Below are 20282 nucleotides of genomic sequence, written 5' to 3'. Positions count from 1 at the left end.
GAGCTGCATTCTGCAAAGCACCTGCTGGCACTTCACAGGGAACTGCCTGGACACATACAAGGGGCTTCTCCAATATTCCAGCTCCTGAGGCAACCTCTCAGTGTGCTGCATTCCCTGCTAAAATCATTTTGCTGTGCACAATGAGAACTGAGTCAGTCACTGCTTTGAAGCAGGTAGAAGATGTAGACGTTTCCAACTTAAAGCCATTTATTAATTAATTTGTAACATTTTTATTTGTTTATTTACTTTAACAGGACTAAAGCTTAAAACAAATTCATGGAGAAGAAAAATCCAGGGGTTTGTACCCCAGCTCTCCTGCTGATCTGTGCCCCCTAAGGTTATACATAAAGATGCAGCAACCTCTTCCTGAGTCCTTAATGCTCCTAAGAGGTTTCTCCCACCCCCTGAGGGCTGGCTGCTCTCCTTGCAGTCTGTTACACTTGATATGGGCTGCAGCTCACAGCTTGGTGCTGCAAATTTCTTGGCTGCCACAGTCCATTGCCTGAAACCTTCTTCCCCAAGCTGGTTTCTTCCCCAGAGGGGCTGCAGAACAACCCTCCTCGCCCTCAAGACATATTCATTTGACCCACTCATTTCTTAAAATCTTCAAAATCTTGTCATGTAATTAAGAACCATCCATCCACTGGGTAACAATTACTCTTGCTGCTGTCACACTGCTACTCAATTATGAATGAGGCAATCTAGGCAATTTTAAAAACAGCTGCTAATTCTACAGAACAAGCCTTAAATCTAAGGTGTGCCCCTTGGGACAACAGCACTGCTGCACACTCAGATTCTATACTTCAAGTCATTTGTTAACCAAGACTCAATCTAGACAACATAAAGGATAACCTCCAAGTGTCCTATTGCATGCTAAATACAGGAGAATTTATCAATTTATGTTTATACCTCTGTAGCATTCCAATAGCAATGTTTTTAACCACTGGCTTTATACTACATCTAGCAGAAAGACAGCCCAACCACTGCTGTCAGGCATTTGCATCTTCAGAACCAGCACCAGAGAAATTGTTTACTGTGGGTTTTGCCCTTCTCAGTACAGGATTACAAAGCAATACACGTGCCCCTCCAAAGTGACAGGATTAAGTTTTCCAAATTTAGCAACTTCAAGAAAAGCAAAATGGGATTACTTGAGTAACACATAAATATGAACAGCCACACTCCCATGCAAGGAGGTGAAAGCTGCTCTCTCAAAAGTAAGGCTTTTCTGAGAACTGGGCCCTGCAAGAGGTAACTGATGCCAGAAGTGGGACACCAGGCAGGAGGAACTCACCTGAGACACGAGTCATCCTGGTGGAAAAATAGCACTGCTCTAGGTCCTCAAAATGAGCTGTGAGGCGCTTGCGTCGCGAGGCGAGCGTGCTGTTATACCACGGCTGCTTTTTGGTCTGAGGGGAGAAGGGAGAACACTTCAGAAAGGAAGAGCCAGGCCTGGGTTCCATGTTGACAGGTTTTACCCAATTATAAACAATTATACAATATATGGTGATGGGTTAGAAGTGTAAAATGACAAATTAAGAATCTTGCCACAGTCAGCAGTTTGTCTTAGGGTTCTATGATGCACAGTTAAACAACCAAAAGAAGCTGCTTTTAGATAGTTTTTGTTTCCTGAATCTTTGTAAAATTTAGCCTCACACACAGGACAGGCAGCCCCAACCCCTGGGGAGACCTGTCTTGCATTTCTAGCAATGGACAGCAGAGGCCATCTTCCAACTTCACAAGTCAAACAGACTGTACAACAAATACTCCCCAGATCCCTGGCAGACAGCTCATTAAAAGAGAAGGAGGTGTTTATTTTAATGAGTTAGTTACTCAATTACTTCCTTTGAAGCAACTCAGTAACTCTCTGTAAAGCTAAGCAAACAAAGAGAGAAGGAGAAGGAGAAGACGGCATGAAGTTCAAAGGTTAATTGAAAAGAAGTCCATGAAACTCATCATTAAAAACATTTCCCAACCTACCCAAGCAGAAACAGTGAGAGGCAGAAGGAAAGGATTTAAACTGCATAAGCAAACTTTCCTCCTGAAGCAAAACCAGAAAATGCAGTACTCACCATTTTAATCATAAGTAAGGAAAAAGAATTAATTCCTCCACTACACAAGAAACACGAAGACCCCCTTGCTTTAGTTTCTAATTTCCTCAAAGCCAAATTTTAAAAGATTTAAGAGCCACCAAGCTCCCTGATGAACAACATTGCTGAGCACATACAACACCCATAATGTCACTCAGTGGCACCAAAACCCACTCCACGTACAACTCCCCCTCGATCCATGCAGGAGAACGGGTTGTCCTCATTACAGCCATCCAGCAAACTAAGTTTACAGCCCACTCACATTTTTGCTTGTACCTGCAGAAGCAGTAATCTCACACTTTAGGGAAAAAGCAAGCCCCAAGCAGAGAAACCTCCCAACACCACTTCCCACCCGAGGCCACACACTGTCACTGTGACAGCACTGATGGGTCTGCACAGCTTGTTTCATCTCAAAAGCAACTCCAGTCCCAGCACACGACACTGGGAAGTGCTCCTACATCAATACCTTTTAAGTATAATTTTCTAAAATGTTACGGTTTTAAGAAATACCTAACAGAACACTTTTATAGCTTCTTCACATGATTTTTGTGCACCAGCCTGCAGTGGCTCCAGCCTCTCTCAGCATATCAGGAGTGATTTGGGCTCAAGACAACTTTAAGCAAAGAACAACCACTTCAGTCTCAAGACAAGTTGCCTGTGCCATGATGAGTGACATAACCCAAGCCTGAGTTTGATCTGCCAGATAAGCCCAGTCCACACTGAGATGGAATCAATCATGGCAAGTGTTTGTCTGCTGTGCCATTTCCTGCTGGGTCTCCAAAGATCCCCCTGGAGCAGGTCTCAGGTTGGCACAGGTTGGCCCAGCTGTGCTGGGGAATCAATCAATCTGCATTAACCCATTGTCAACAGACCATCCCCAGCTAAGCATTTCAATCTGCTCGTGTTTTACCAAAATTACATATTCAGTTTCTATCAAGTCTGCTCCCAGGCTGCTTGCTAAGCAATGCTGGGCAACAGGAGGAAAAATAAGGGAAGAGAGAAAAGATACACAAGCGATTTTTATTCAGTGGCTAAAACTACTATGGTTGTCCTAGTCGAGGACAATAGTTTGGATTGCTCTTATCAAGAGTGATTTTACTGTCTGAGCTCCACCAGGTGCTCTAAAGAGTCCTCTAACTGTGAAAAAGCTTCATAGCTGTACACAAGCTCCTTATTTCTAGCAGGAAAAGGGATACTGTCATTAAATATTACCTGCAGAGTTCCCCAGGGCCTACATGACTTGTCCACTATTTACTTCTGAAGCTCAGCTTCTGGAAGAAAACTGTCCTGGAGCTTTGTAGTATATAAATTCTTCCCTAACAACATGTTTTTGAGCAATGCAAAAAGTAATTATATTGAGAAAGAAAGCTGTGCTGTCCATCCTAGATAGTTCTTACTGCCAGCAGTGCCCAATCTATAATTTTTGCCATGACTGACAATTAGGGAAAAAAGCACAATTTAGTTTATATTTTTAAAACTATTTTTATGGTAAAGTCTTGCTGAAATTAGACTACCTTTGAATGAAGTGTTTAAATTCAAGGGTTGTCTTTCAGTTCCCCATCCAAACATACATTAAAGTTTAATTTGAAAATTTGTACTAGAGAGGACGGATCTTGCACTCTTGAGGACAAGAAATTGCATTTGAGGACAGAAAAGATTATTCTCACACAAATAAGGCTGTCATACAGAATGACTAAAAAGTCTAGGTTGTTTGTTTTGGGAGCTCACCAGCAGGATAGCTATGCTATTCATTTTGTATTTGAAATTGGAAATACTGAGACAAGTAGTGTCAGTGGAGAACAAATACAGCGTAGCACATCAGAGTCCTGAACATAAAAATCCACATTTCACCTGCCCTCTGAAGTGAGGCAGAACTACAACCCTTTGTTCAAGCAAAATCCTCCCAAGACCACAGCAGCAGGAACAACAGGCTTTTTCCCCCCAGACTAATAGATGGGATTTTCTAATTACCAATTAGTTATAGAGCTGCAAACACAAAAACCTGTGTGCACATGTATATGCTCATCAGCCCAAAACTCGGGTGTTTTTTCTTTACATCAAATAAGATCCAACAGCACTGCTACTTGTTGTTTACCAGTCTGATGCTGCTGTGTTCCAGGGATCCACCACCACCACCAGAGAGCACCCAAGGCACAGCTGGAACGTGACCAGCACTCCATCTGTCCAAATCAAAACTGTTTAACGTTTTCGGAGCTGTGAGCTGGGTATCACTGTCACCTTCTCAGCCCAGCTGAATCCCTCTGAGCTGCAGGACTACAGCAGTGCTGTTTGGAATTCGGGAGGCCCTGAGGATTGGACAGTTTGGAGGCTGCCTGCCAAACAGCTCCATTGTGTATGCAACTTTTTACCCTCTATGTGCATTTATAATACAGTTTGTAAGGCCCTGACGAGGACAAACTACAAAACAGCTGCATGTTTGGAGTGTTCCTTGTTTTCAAAGTCAAGCTTGATCCACAGCTATTTCAGCCAATGCAAAGGGTCAGGGATTTACCTCCCTTCCTAAACGCTGCCCACTTGGGAGATGAAGAGCAAAAAATACCCCCTTTTCCCATGGAAGAGTCAGCTTTAGGAAAAAAGATGTCTAAATATGTTACACCAAATGTCTTTCTCCCAGTCGCCCCTACAGCTGCAGTTGCCCATGCAACCAGTTAAAGCATTTCCAGGACTGGTACCCTGGAGATGGATGAAGGTGCACCTCAACTGCCCAACCTCCACATCCACTCTCTCACACCCCCCCTCGTGCACAGACACCTGGATTATCTTACCTGGGAACTGCCAGTGAAGCCTGGAGGCTGGCTGTACTCCGTGGAGTCAATAATACTACTGCAAAAACAAAAGAAATGGTCTGCTTAAATCACTGTACAGCCATTCTTTACCATTTTTAACCTGTTTGCTATTCCCTCCTTGACACTCCACAGCATATTTGCCTTTGAAATCCATTTTACAGACAGGGAACAAAAGGTTATATTTTGTTTGGGGGTTTGGGAGAGATTTTTATTTTTTAAATACAGAGTTCTCCTAGAGCAGAATGCTGTCACACACAATCATGTGTAGTGCAATCGAATAATTTCTGATTAGAATGCAAAAGTATCTTTTGTATGAAATATGCAGGACAAGACATTCTGAAAATAACGTGTTACCATTGGTTTTCAGTTCCTTTAAAAAAAAAAAAAAAGGCAGTTTAATGCCATGGCATTTGAACAGCACTGTGAAGGGAAAAGTTAGAGAAATCAGTGTAAGACATAGACTAGTATTCCAGACAGCTTTAAAGACACACAAAACAGGGACAAGTAATGAAAAACAGAAAAACTAAAAAAAAAAAACCCAAAAAACACCTGACAGCCAGGATTACTATTATTAGAAAATGCTAAACCACACATAGCTACATAGTACCTATAATGACACAACATACCTTAAAATCATTGTTTTCAAAACTTAGCAAATGCATGCAAAGCAAGTGAAATTTAACTTTCAAAACTGCAAAAGGATCTACTGATGCAAGAAAAACACAAGTAGTTCAGTGTTCTTCCACATACAGGCAAAATATTCAGCTCCCACAGTAAGACACCAGAGTCAGATTAAAGCACCTTTGTCACTCAGATTTCAAATACTTTCAGGACAACAAAAGGCTAGTACACAAGAACAGCATTTTATTAATTATGAGCATCAACATGATTTGTTTCTAAAAAATCTTTGTAACTCACTTCTGCTTTGTCATTTGGCTTGGATAGAAAAGAAACTATCTTGGTTGGTTATTCTCAGTCTTGCCTACAAGGTAACCTTAGATTTTAGCACTGACTGGGAAAGCTGAAGGTTTCTTTCAAAAACTGCTAGAACACTGCTGTAAGTCCTGGTTTTGTCAAAGATGATTGTACCTATTGATGATCATATGACAGCTGCCAGACCTGATCCATAGACTTTAGATTCTTGGTCATAAACCAAGTGGTTTTGTTGAAGTGTCAGTTGGGGCACCTGTAAGTCCAGAAGAATGAAACAGTGGTACTAATGCTTAAATATTTCTCAGAATGTTTTCAAGCTCCCCTGGAAGTGGAGAGAAACAGAAAGATGACAGATAACCACTAATGAGACTTAACAATTAACTTGGACAATGAGACTGATTGAATTCTGTTCCAGGCAAGACAAAAGCGGCAAACCAAGAAAATCTAAGGGATGAAAATGATTACTTGCTGCAAGCTGCTGCAAGGGAGAAAACAGCAGAGCTGTTGTTTCAGAGGCATGGCTGGGGACAATGAACTTTAAATTAGAATGTGGCACAAGAAATAATGAAACATGTACAGCAGATCCTGCCAGGAACAGCAGGAATAACACACTTGGCTGGAAAGCGATGAAAAAGTGCTTCACTCAGACAGGTACAGTGGCAATTAACAGCAAAACACAGAGACTTATAGTGTCTGGTCTCGTTTTGCTGCAGGTTGTCTGGTGATGTAAAGCCTTCAAGAGTGCAGACGTCATCCCCCTAACCAGAATACAAATTCAAACTCATTTCTGTGCAGTGCCTGTAGCTGAGTTAACTGGGATATGCTTGAATGTTTTTCCTTTCAAAAAACAGGAAGCAAGTGATCAGAAAATTACAGAAGTGCCCTCTCAGTTCTCTTTTAAAAGCTGTAACGTTAGGTTCTGATGGGAAATTCAGCCACCCCAACATGACATTTAAAAACTTGGAACAACAGCAACAAAAAACACGGCAACCTGCAGACTACAAACCCCATTAGAGGGGTGGGAGGGGGTAATTAGAACAAATGGAAGGGAAGGAGGATCAGGATTTCGATAACTGAATCAGAGTTACCAAGCAACTCATTTCCAGATCAGAATCTTCCCCCAGAAACTCCTATTAGTGACGGTTTGTTATTGCTATTACTGCTGAATAGCAGTCACAGGGAAGTTGCTTATTCCTATCTCCTGTTTGCACCATTTACTGGGAGCAGAAATAGCACGAGCGCCTGTTCAGAAAAAAACCCCCACACAGAACTATTTGTTCTCTTCCCCTTATTCTGCCCCTCTTGTTCTCTATTAGTACACAAACCCAGCAATCTGCAACGCTGTAAACAAGGGCTGTGCTATTACCCAATTTAATATTTCATCATACCCTGTGTAGGCACAAGAGAAAACACGTGTCCCTCGCAGCCGAGGATGTGCTCAACAACCACGGCTGGGCTCGGGCTGCTGCTAAAGAACCTCTGAGGGAAGCTGGGGGCAGGCACAGTGATTTCACATTTGGAAGATGTTAATAACAGGGAGGGGGGAAAAAAAGAAGCTACGAACAATGAAAAGAAACAGAAAATTAATGAAGCAAGCCTGTGATTTAGGGGGAGGAGATGAATAAGGGCAAGTCACTAGAGACCAGATAAAACTAAATTCCAAAGAACTCTATTTTCTTGAACTTTAAATTCAAAGGGTAAAGAAATTTTCTTCATCTCATCTCCAGTCTGTGATAACCTTGTACTATTTATAAGATACATTAGTAAAGTGTTATACAATTATATTTCATTAACAGGGCGTTAAGCATGTTAACAAGTTATATTTCAATTTAAATATATCATTTTAATTCACTGATAAGTTAAAAAGTCTCTGAAAGTTTAATATCTTTTTAACATGGAAGTGAATCCATCTCAAACTATATTTGTATTTCATTCTTAGTAGTTCAAGGCATCTCTAAAATGCACTCTTGAGATTAAATATTTCTGCTAACAGAGCTGAAAAGAAAAAAAACCACCAGCTGTTCTGGACCATCCTTTTCAAGGAGCAAAGTTTGAGATATTCTTCAAAACTCACATTTCATGTTGAAAAGAAAGTTAATTTCAAGTGGTAGGCCTTTCTGGAATCTGAGTTATGGTAATTCACACCAATTCTATCACTTGAACTACACAAAATGGTCAAGGATAGGGTGGGGACAGAAGTTACAATGTTCAGACATTTCCTTCACATACCAATTTCTCTTCAATCACTCAAGGCTACTTCTTAATGCAGGAATGTCATTGAGAAACAGACATAAGGTCTTCTCAAGCTCAGAGAAAAAGGCAACCCCACATTCCCTAGAAAACCCCTAAATATCCTATTATATCAAACCCCTGGTGTGTTGTACCAGAGGGAAAACCCAAAAGTTCAATACACAGCCAAGATGGAACCAGAAAGGTATGAAAATGTCGGCCAAGAAAAAGCCTGTGGCCTCTGCTCCCATCACAGGGCCAACCCACTGCCATCTCCCAGGAGAGCCCAGGGGAAGTACATCAATCCAAAAATTGCTAAAATATTTTGGATCACTAAAATATTTACTAAAACTCTTGGGCTTTAAATGTTATTCCAGCCTTCAACAGATAAAAGAGTTCTTTGGGAGCTTGTTACTTAGCTTGGCTCAAGCAATAGAGATATATTTCTACTCATAAGAACAATCTCCTGTTAAAACAAAACAACACAACTTTTCTAGGCCTGAGGGCCTTCAAAATGTAACAAATTGAGCCCAGTCAGTGCTCAGGTTTTCCTCAAGCATCAGTACCATGGAGCAAAACCAGTTTATTTAATAGCCAATAACCAGGAAACTAGTAGAACCTGACAAGAATCTCATCAGCTTCACAAAACTGCTTCTTGGCAAAACAGCAATAACCCATGTCAAGAAACACACCTGCACCCAAAAAGAATTAAAGAAGCAGCGAAGAGTTGAATTAGAAATGCTGTTCCCATCCATCTTGGCCTTATTCCTGTCCCTTCCCTCAGGGCCAGTCAGAGCTTCATAGAAATATGAGAGATTCTGGTCTCTGTGTCCAGAAACAGCATTTTGGTAGGAAATCCCAGCCAACATTGCTGGGTTCCTCATCAGAGCACTCTATCTAAGTCTCTGTAGGAGAGGAAATCTGATAATTTTTCCTTCCTTACTCCTGGGCTATTAAGTTTAGAACTGCTAACAGCAAAAAATCTACCAGTACAATTTTATAACAGAAGTTGACAGTTTAGAGAACTCTACTTTTAAGAGATAGGAGAGATGATCACTTAATAACATAACCCTGTAAAATCAGAGCTTTCTTACTACCAAAAGACACATCTACAAAGTACAGCACTTCAAACCCTGGCACATGCAATTTGGACACAAGAAACATCTGCAATTTTGTCATCAAGAAACCAGACTATGCAATATTCCAGACAAAAATCCACACTGAAACTATGTTATTAGAAAGGCATTTCATTAAATCAAAGCAGACAGCAGATAAACAGAATCAACAGGTTGTATATTTTAAATTTGGATCCCCAGCCTGTACCTTTAGCTATTCACACCAGAGTGGGGAAGCCAGAGGACACCAATATCATACAAAATTAAGACCTTTCACATGCCAGGCAGAACTGCATAATGTTCAGAAAAGGCAGCATGTAAATAACAGTAATATTCCATATCATAGCAAAGGCCTATGACTCAAGTTTACTAATCCATGTGACATTTAAAGCCATCAGCTTTCCACGGTATCTGGTTTAGAGCAGGTTTTTCATTCAACTGCAGACTCGGATGGCTTTTTCTTCACATAAAGTTTATATCCATCAGAAACAGAACAGAAAAATACTTATGGCACTCACAAACAAGCTTTGCTTGTGTTTTGGGCATGGCATGGGGAGGCCCAGCAAGTACAGTGCAATATGGACAGCCTGAAGTCCAAGCTGAGTTGCAAGCTCCATACCTGTGTGACGGTGAGGGAGCCTCAAACTGCGGCACCGTGCTGTCCTCACTGACCGGGGAGTACAAGCCACTCATCTCCTGAAACCAGAAAGCCACGTTACAGCAAAGCTGGCAAAGCTTGAAGAGTATGTCTAATACACAGTGTTCACATAGTATTTCTGGTTTTCCAAGCAGATAACCAACTGTGTCTACATTTATCCAACTCTTACCTAAAAAATCTTTACTGTATGTGACAAAACATTGATTTTCTTCAATTTCTTTTCAGTTATCATTCCAACTGGATTTCAAAAATTCTACTGCCCCAAGAGGGGCAGTTCTGGAGTTTATACTTCAAAAACCCAGTAGATGTGGGTAGCATCCAATTGCCTTGAACCCAGCACCTCTCTTAAACATGGCAGAGCATGCAAGCTCTAAGTACGTTTTTGAGATCTGTGCAAACTTATTTAACATCACAACTGCAAAGTAAAGCTGGATATGGGTCATGGCAAGAACAGCCACAAGGCAGCAGGGAAAAGGTGGTGCCCCAGACTTAAAAGAGGATCTATCAGTCTTCTCTGGGACAACTGCTCAAGACATAAACTTTGCACATAAACTTGGCTTTGTCCCTGTCAGACTAAGTCACCACTGTGTACCCAGTATGAGACTGTCTTTCATCTGTTTGGGAAATGAAAGCTATGCAGGATGCAGCAGCTCATTAGTTTTGGGGGCAAAGAGTGTCCAGGACAATATTACTTGTGCTTTCAAATTCCCACTAGGTGCCCATTAGTTGCTAGGCAGAAAGTAGGATATTTGTGACGAGAGATCCCAGGCTTTAGAGGTCAGAGCCAAGGTCACCACCACACACCAGGAATGTACCCTAGCTGCAGCCCACTGAAATGCCTGATTAAAGAGTAGAGAAACAGGCAGCTGGATATTCTTTGAGGGATCCCACAGCTTTTGGGAATAGCTTCTCCTAAACCTCCAGATGTATTTTACCAGTCTCAAGAAAACATGCTAAGGTATATTTATTTCCCCAAAGCTTGAGAAACATTTAGGGAAAAGAGGTCTGAAAAAATTCCAGTTAGCTATTAGATAAAGGGAAGTTCCTGTAGTTGTATTTATATTTTGCTAATTCATCAGCATGCATATAAATCATGTGAAGAAACCTAAAAGGCTTTTGGGCAGTGGTTGGGAGCTCATGCTGACTGCTCAAGATGAGCAAGAAGAGAGAAGCAGACCTGCAAACTGAATCCCAAGAAGCTTTAAGGGAATACTATTTTGAGAGGTGGCAGTCTGATGTACTCCTGAAACATCAGCTTCCTACTCCAAGATTAAACACTAGAATGATTAGAGGAAAGGACCAAAGAGGAAGCTGAGGGCTCAGTAAGGACAAAAGGACTGCGTTGATGGGTTTACAAATACACGGAGTGTAATTCGGAGCAAGAAAAAGAGATCCCCATTATTAAGGATGAGTGAATATAAGTGAATTATATCAGGAGGTAGCGGGAATCTGTTCGGACATGCAGCAGGAATTGGTTCTGCTCCTACCCAGTCTATGCATTACAATTCTTTTGCACCCCCCAAACCCCTCTCCATTTTAATGGTGACATGCTGCTAAGATTTAAACGACCTGTGCAAACAGCCAGAACACTGCAATGTACAAAAATCATAGGTTCTGATCAATACACTGCCTGTTGATTTCTAGCAACTACTCGAGAATACTTACTACCAACACAAAGAAATTGAAAGAAACGATTATATAAGAGCTACCAACCTGCAGCCTCCACACATCAACTAAATGAACGAATTAAAGAAAGAGCATCATCTGTTCATTTTCCCATTACTGACTCGAATGCCATAAATTTAACCCAGCAGCCCCACAGCAAGGCAGACAGCTTGATGAAAATGAAAAATTGCCAGAGTCGGAACAATGTCTGGGCACCTCACCTCTACTCGCTTAATATCTTCTTCCAGAACACTTAGCTCCTTCTGGATCTGCTCCAATTGCTGTGGATAAGAGAATGGGAGAAGTCTAAATCAATCTCCACTGCACCACCAACAAGATAAATTGCCGTCTTTTCACAGAGGAACCTGAACTATCTTAACCAGCGTGGTACACAGTTCCAAAGTCACCAGGCAGGAGGCTCAAATGCTCAGATTAACATAAGTGTGCACACAAACCACATTCAAGACAAAGCTGTTATTGTGAAACAATGCCAAACAAGAGCATGAGGTACTTTGATGTCAATCACAAAGAGACTCACATTATTCAAACTCATACCATTATGCTCCTCTAACATCTTTCATGCAAGGTATAACTGGCTCACAAACACCAAGGAGAGACTCCTTGAATTGTCTGGGTTGGAAGAGACCTTAAAGTTCATCAGGTTCCACCTCCATGCCACGGACAGGAACACCTTCCACCAGATGAGGCTGCTTCAAGCCCCATCCAATCTGGCCTTCAACACTTCCAGGGAAGGGGCAGCCACAGCTTCTCTGGGCAACTTCTGCTGGGGCCTCACCACACTCACAGGGTGGAATTTCTTCCTAATACATTATCTAAACCCACCCTCATTCAGTCCAAAACCATTCTTCCTTGTCTTGTCACAATTAGAAAAAAAAAACCATGAAAGACAGCAATAGTTATCACTTCACCCTTCAACAAAAAATAAAATCTTTTGCTAAAAGGTTTTAAGAGTATTTTTCATGCTAGCAGTTAATCTGTCATTTGCCAATTTAAAATTAATGATAAAAATTTTGGATTGGAAAAAACCTATTATAACTAGGAGTAAGATTTGCTCCTGGCACCAATCAAGCACCACATGGCATTTCTTTCAAAGGTGTGATACTTACCTTGGATTACACCATGAACCCCAGTCAATTTGAGGACTATCTCTGAAAGGGTCAGAAAGGAGACTTCCCCTCTCAACAGCCCTTTCCCTTCTTTGTGTCACATTTAATATTTGCCAGGTTTTTCAATTACTTTTCAGTCAGTCAGCAACCTGGCTTCACTCACCTCTAACAACAGTGAAGCCACAGACTTGACAAAGATTAACACCTAAGCCAGGACATCATCCGATTTCCAGCCCCAATTCCCACCCTCATTCAGCAGACATTCCCACCCAATCACTCACAGAGCCCAAACCCAGCCTTGCAAGGCCCAAACAGTCACAATTCTCTAGGTGAGAGCTCCAGGTCTGGACATAGACAAAGCTCAGCTCCAGGGCAAGTCTGGTTCGCCAAGACGCACAAGTCTAAATAAATACACGGAGTTCACCTCCATGATGGAAGTTCACCTGATCAGCTCCCAGTAAAAATTTAGCAACTGGCAATATAGCCTGTGAGCAGAAGCTGTTGCCGAGTTGGGAAGTCCACAGAAAACTTAACACATTGTGTCCACAACACATTCTCCAAAGGCAAAACAAGTTTTTGTCATTTCAGCTTTACCAGGGAATATCATATTGCCCAAATCCAGTTATGAGTACAGCAAGACATATTAGCCTTAGTGGGACATATCTGGCAAGCTACTCCCAAAGACTTATTCACTTAAGTGCTTAAACTTGGTCCTTTAAGTTTTTAAGAAGGTTTTGCTTAAACAAAAAACACAACTTACAGCCCTCCCGTTGTACAGCATTCCAAATACATGCATGCTCTGTATTAGATAATCCACCACTTCAGTTTTCCTTTTAAACACTAATCAAAGGTTCTGTCCCTGAACACAGGACAAGAAAGGACTGCTGGGTCCACATTTATTTCTACTATGGCTTCTTCTTCCTTGGAATGAGATGACACTATAAATATATCCTAATCTCTCTCTACTCTGATGGTTTCAGTTTATGTTTAATTTGAGGCACAGACAGCAGAAGTTTAATGGTTTAGAACTACACTGCCACAGATAATTTACAAACCACTACACCATAACAGATAATTCCATTTTCACTTGTGAAACCTACAGCAAGAGTAGTAGGTGGTGTTATAGCTCCAAGATTAGTGGTAAAGTTAAGTGACACTTGCACAGCACGGGTCCTGCCTGAACTCAACTCTAGCAAATACCATTAGTCCCCCACTTTCATAAACCCCATTTAAAAAGAAGTTACAAAACCACTTACAAGTTCCAAAATTACAGTGAGGAAAACAGCTATTCTACAATGTACTGGCTCAGAGCCAAACTGGACATCTGAAAAATAATTGATGCTTGCTGCCATCACATAAACAGGAGACTTTTTATGGGAACAAGAGCAGAGACCTTTTATTGGCCAGCTTTTATTAACTATTGCACATGGCCAAGAGTATGAGATCTGGGATTTTATTCACCAATTCTTCCTTCTAGTCACAACCTACTGTAAACTTACCTGACAGCAGCAAGTCTAAAAAGCAGGCAAGTGTGTTTTGTGCTTATTTTAGGAGAAGTCTTCTCATGCCTTCAGCATCAAATGAGTTAATAATGCCCACATTGAGACCTTCCTTTTTTTTGGTGTGCTGGCTCAAGCGTTTTAATCTATCAAAGACCTTAAATCAGTCCACATTCGTTCCAATTAAACTTTGAAAAATGAGACTACTGATTTATAATTGCCAGCCTTTGAGGGACATTTAAGGAAAGCTAAATGAATTAGAGTCCTTGCAGGATATCCAGATTTAAGGGCCTTAATTTGATTTTCACTATGTTGGGCACAGAAAGCAAGCCAAGTCCTGTCCCAGTGATGGGCAGATTCACACCTGTCAAACTTTGGATTAAGTCAGCAAAAGCACTTAGAATGACCACTGAAATTAATGCTAAAAGAGAAGCACATACTATAAACTCTCTTCTCAGACACAGATGCTTTCCCAGAACTGAAAAGGCCAAAGTGGACAAAGAGAAGGTTTTAATTCAGTGGTTAAACCTCATAATTTCAACTCCATTGAATGAACCAAAATAAGAAGGTGTATAACACACTGGTCCCATGTTACACACAAGTAAACATATACAAAAGAAAAGCTATGACCTCAAAATAGCCTCTATTTCTTATAATCTCTGGAAAAGGGATTTCAGATGTTTAAGTCAAGAAGCCACCAAGGACTTACACAATGTTAAGCACCAGGTCATGGTGAGTTTGTTTTTGGCTGGCTATCTACTAACAAGTGCAGCTGGGCACAGCACTGAGTTTTCATCCTTGAGCTTCCTGTTTTTCCTGGAGCAAGGGCCCCTCGGGAAGCAGCAACTTCCTCCTTTGTGTTTGTACAGCACAGACAACGAGCAGTCTTCACTGGGTCTCCTGGTGCCAGTTCTAAGTGTTTGCAAAAATCTACAAGCTCAGCAGAGCCTCCCAGTGCCACAGAGACAGGCTAGAAAAACACACAAGGAGCCACATACTCTTTGACCAACTGCCTTTGTAATTCCAGAAAAGGCACAAGGAAAGAACAGCAAAAGTTATTTCCTGCAGAAATGGTGCCAGGAACACTACTCGAACAAGCTGCTGAACAGAGCTCACGAGAGACAAACAGAGCATCTGGATTCACACTTTTGGAAGCTCACAGGTCACATTATGGTCCAGTCACACACCTTTCAAGGCTCTGATCCACACTTCTCATGCATTCGTGACAATATACACACAGATTCAAACAGATGAGACCATTACCAGAGGGAGCATCGTTTTCCCAGACATAGAAAGCCATTGCACCAACCAGGACAGGGGAAAAAGTATCACCTGTCCACATGAGAAGGATAAATCAGGTAGTCTTTTCAGATAAACCTTTCATCTTATCCCATAGCTTCATCCATCCAACACTGGACACTTCCTAATTCTTGTTCTTCCACCAACTACTGCTCTAACAAACTTGAGTGTCCACTTCATTATCAACAGCTGAACTTCCCCTAAAGGCACCAAGTGACATTAATTTCTCCTGTAGAATTCCATACCTCAATGACAACTGCACAGTAAGATCAGTTTCTCTCTAAGTCTTGTCTGTCTCTGTGTTTTCTTTCCATTATTGCTTTGGATACAGAACCTGTTACACAGGGCAACTATGGCAAGGAGGTCATTTACAGGTTTTAGAGAAATTTTAGTCTTTTAATTTAATTGCAAATCTCATTTATTTTGACATAACACCTCGCTGCTACAAAGTCTTTGCACAAGTCAAAAGAGATGCAGGGTTTCTCTTGCTATGAAGACAAGAACACCTGAGCCTCCACAACGTACTTTCATTAGTGAAATGTGGCATCCAAGCCTCTCAGACACATGGACAGTCCATCTGCAACACATTTATCTGCATGGAATATTTCTCTCTGATCAATACTTCCTCCGAATTGTGTTTTCTCATAACTGGGGAAGGCTTGAGAACAAAATCCTGGTTGAGTTGTCTAACACACAGAATTTCCCAGGAAAGGAGGAAGGAATTGCCTGCCTGATAAAATACATGTTTCACATCTTCAATTTTCCTCTCCCTCATTTAAATCCTACAGTTTGGAGGGATTATGCTTTGAAGGCTTAGTGAGGTCTGATAGCCAAGTGTCACGAGAGAAAGACATCTGAGGCAAGGAACAAAGCTGCCTAAACAATTAGATTAATTGCCTTGGAGTCTAATACACCACTGTAGGTGCTACTTAGCTCCTAGTTCTAAGCTGCCCCTTATTCTTTGCAAGACCTCTCTACTGCAGCAAGGAGAATCAGTTATTATATGCTGATATCAATATGATAATCTCCAGCTTGCTCACACACTCGCTGTATCCTTGGGCTTATTATCACTGCAGTCAGAGCTCACGTCTCTCATTCAGCAGCTCAGAAATGCAAATAGATTTAAAATACCAGTTATTTAAGTGCAATGGATAGGAAAGAGATTACTATAGCTATAAATTCTCCTCAGCAGTCCTGGGATGTAATCAAGACTATATGACAACATAAGAGCATGACTGATTTCTGCTTCTGTCACCTCCTCTTGCTTACTCATTAGTTCATCCATGTGTGTATGCACAGAACACAAGTCTTGACAGGTGGAGTGATTAACACAAGGTAATGACATCCCTGGAGGATTCATGCTTATAATTCCCTGCAATTATCCCACAATAACTAATAACTCCTCTTATTTTTAGTATTTAACATGCTCACAGTGTGGAGTAAGCGAAGACAGCTGGAGATACACATGCATCTGAGGCTGAAAGGTACAATGATGATACTGAAATGCTAAGCAGGCACTCAGTGCCACAAACCTGAGACATTTCAGGATTATTTCTTTGTCCCAGGATGTTTACCAGCCTAAAAAACAGTCCCTGTGCATTAGCAGACATGAAAGAGGTCTTGTTTGTTAGACGTGAGAGACTTAATGTCACATTATTAGAAAGAAAAAGCCCACAGAACATAAAAATGAAGTGACAGCTGCCAAGAGAAACATGAGGGCACCCAGGGAATAGCACCTGTATGTTGTAGAACTTGATTTGTGATCCTAATCATTAAGCTCAGTATTCTCCTTCAGAAGGCAATGGTGTTACTTGACAGAAATGCCATCAGGTAGCTGAGCTAACAATGTTTTAGGACAAATTATCTATATGATATATATGGTGGTGTCTAACTCCATTTGGTAACATTCAAATCCTGACAAGACAATTAGTAAGGCCTCTTTGTAAAGTGATGAATATAAAACTGGGGAGAATTAACTGATACAATCAGCTCTCTCACAAAGTGTTAGAGATGAAAGAACATGTGAACATTTAAAATTAACAAAGTTAAATCTGCAAAAGCATTTGTGCAACACAGTTAAAGCTCCTTCATGAAAACACGAATTTTAAAAAGTCACAGGTCGTTGCATTTGGTTTCCCTGGAAAATAGGAATAAAAAAAACTCAGAAGTCAATATTTCATTATTAAAACTTGACCTTCCAGACTTTTTGGATCCAAAAAAATGGAGAGTGTGCATTCAATTAACTGTGCACACATATGGAAAGGCACTCAGCCATGCTAAGTTTCCCTTAGAGACTACCAACTGTTGTGGATGATCAATACATTTCTCCCCTCCAAAACTATCTGTTATTTTGTTGAAAAAGTATTTTCAAGCTTTAGTCATTTGTTTTCAATCTTTTTCAAAGTAAGATATTTTTTTTTCTATTACTATTGCCAGGGATTTGGGTTTTTTTGCCACATTGCCCTAGGTGAAAACGAAAACAAAATGTAATATATGAACTTAAAAAGAAAAAGGACTTGCAAATACCTTTGTGGAAAAAACCATGCAGTAAATTTCAGCTTGAAAGATCAATGTTTTGGAAAGTTATGAACAGATCAAAACAGGATTTCTAATAGAAACTCCTGCAGGTGCTGAACCTCACATTTATCTTCTAGAGAAATTATGAAAGTGGAACAAAGAGGCATTTGTCAAAATACTTGACTACACCAATATTCTGAATTTTGAAGTACAAGTCTATAAAGATAGTTTTCTTCTAGATGTAACCCCCCTCCAATATGCTCAGAACTCACCATTTTATGAATGCAGGAGAAAAAAAATACATAACTTATGAGTGAAATAAGCCAGGAGGGTTACAGGTGGTTAATCATCTGCTCTGAACATGTTGTGATATATTATACAGGTACACCACCTCTGGGGCAATATCTGTATGAACTTACAAAGTACCCAAGTCCCTATGTAAGAACTTGCAGTATGTAGTAAATAAAACCTGTTAATAAAATCTTGCAATAAATAATCTTCCAAGAGGCATATTAGGAAGCAAAGTTACCAATGTTCCTTTAAACATTTAAGCTAAAAATCAGAAACAAGCACCCTATGTAATGCTTAGAATCTTTTTTATTTATTAAGAACTTATCATTACAGCTATGGCTTGCTGAAAGTGCTATTATTGTGCAGTCATCTTTAATAAAACCAGGCCTGAATTAGGAAAGGGGAAAAAGTACTGTTCCTCCCCATAGTAAAGCCTGCTCGTATGACTCACAACAATGTGCAGCACACTGAACTGTTTCAGGGTCCTCACAGGTTCCTTGAGTTCCATCCTCATTTCTTAAACAGTCAGCTCTTACAGCATCAAAACAAACCACAGTGAATTTAGAAGCTTTGATAGCCTCTCTGTGCTTTGTTGCATTATTGAGGTCACTTAACTCCCCCTTCTCACCCTCCAAACCACCATCTCAGGCTTTCTGAGGTCTGGATACATCAACACTGGCATAACCCAAATAGTAACTCCTCTATTATCCCCACAAAATTCCCTCCAGAAAGGAGTACTTGCCACAGACTCCACCAGCTCCAGGGAGGACCTGGATACTTACCAAAAGGGAAGCAGCAACTGGCTTAATTTACCTTATGGGTAAAATGACTGCCCGAGGTAGATTTTGGTATGTAAAACTATCCTACTGACTGGTCTGTGTTTTCCATGCATCTTCCCACTGGTTTTTATCTTTCTTACCCTTATCAAGCAAAAAGAAAGACTGCTAGCAGCAAGTCTGACAAGTCCTCATTTCCCTCAAAATAAGTGGCAAGGCCAGGCACTGAGCACTATGGCAAGGACAGAAGTGACAGGCCTGCACAGAAGTCTTTTGAGATGTGACAGTCTGCATTTCATGTAGGAATATAAAGGGGGGTAAGAAATAACGTCAGAGCAAGTCTTGGCAGCAGAGGGAACACATAAGCAGGGACAGAGAGGATCTGAAATGAGCTATATATCCCAATTGCTTTCAGGATGTTCCAAAGGCTGTATTCAGAGGATTTGCAGCCAAAATTAAGTTTCCTTAGCCTTAAAAGGAGATGTTATCCTTGTACATTATTACCAGAGCCAAAGGCAGATGCAGATAAGATGGGAAAGGTTTCCCAGGTGCAAGTCAAAGAATCAAGGTTCAAAGAGACCTTCATCCAGTTTAACCACCAACAGGCACCACCATAATCACACCTAAACAATATTCCCAAGGGCCACATCCAGATGCCTCTTAGACACTTCCAGAGACTGTGACTCCATCACCTCTCTGGGCAACTTATTCCAGTGCCTGAACATTCTTTCAGCACAGAAAATTTTTTCTAACATCAACTTAAGGCCATTTCCTCTCGTCCTTTTACTTGAGATGTGGCAGAAGAGCCCAACTCCCACCTGGCTACAACCTCCTCTCATCTCAGGGAGTTGTAGAGAGCAATGAGGTCCCCTCGAGCCTCCCCCTCTCCAGGCTGAACACCCCCAGCTCCCTCAGACTTGCTCCTCATCAGACTTGTGCTCCAGACCCTTCCCCAGCTCCACTGCCCTTCTTTGGACTTTCCACCACCCTTGTTGTTTTTGACCATGAATATCTGTTGGTGCATTGACAATTTAACTTGCTTTGGAATCACTCCATAACTAGACCCTTAATCCATTCTGGACAAGGCTTCTTATACCCATCACCTTTACCTGGTTTCAAGTTTGACCTTAAAACAGTCACGCTGTTGGGTCTTATGTTCTTCACATCTTTTTTAGAAACCGTGGCCTCCAAGAGAGCTTGTCCTTCTGCTGTTCTCATGATCATTTTTCTAGGTTTCTGGGATATTTCTGGCATTATAGTTTACATATTGCATGACATT

General features: G+C 41.0%; 1 protein-coding gene across 3 annotated transcripts in view; it reads right to left on the bottom strand.

The window, feature by feature from the left end:
• COP1 (COP1 E3 ubiquitin ligase) overlaps nt 1–20282 on the bottom strand; it is a 123571-nt gene that overhangs the window by 88231 nt on the left and 15058 nt on the right. For all 3 annotated transcript variants that reach the window (XR_007905620.1, XM_051794157.1, XM_051794171.1), the window contains exons 7-10: nt 11716–11775; nt 9791–9867; nt 4874–4931; nt 1292–1406 (exon numbers count right to left, since the gene is read on the bottom strand). Coding sequence is in view for 2 of the 3 variants with exons in the window: in XM_051794157.1 (XP_051650117.1) it covers nt 1292–1406; nt 4874–4931; nt 9791–9867; nt 11716–11775 (310 nt within the window). In the remaining variant the exon portion in view is untranslated. The remainder of the gene's footprint in view (nt 1–1291; nt 1407–4873; nt 4932–9790; nt 9868–11715; nt 11776–20282) is intronic.

This window comes from Manacus candei, unplaced genomic scaffold (assembly GCF_025592945.1).
Source record: "Manacus candei isolate 608988 ecotype Guabito, Panama unplaced genomic scaffold, ASM2559294v1 h1tg000005l, whole genome shotgun sequence".
NCBI lineage: Eukaryota > Metazoa > Chordata > Aves > Passeriformes > Pipridae > Manacus > Manacus candei.
This window is presented reverse-complemented; position numbering and strand designations above follow the sequence as displayed.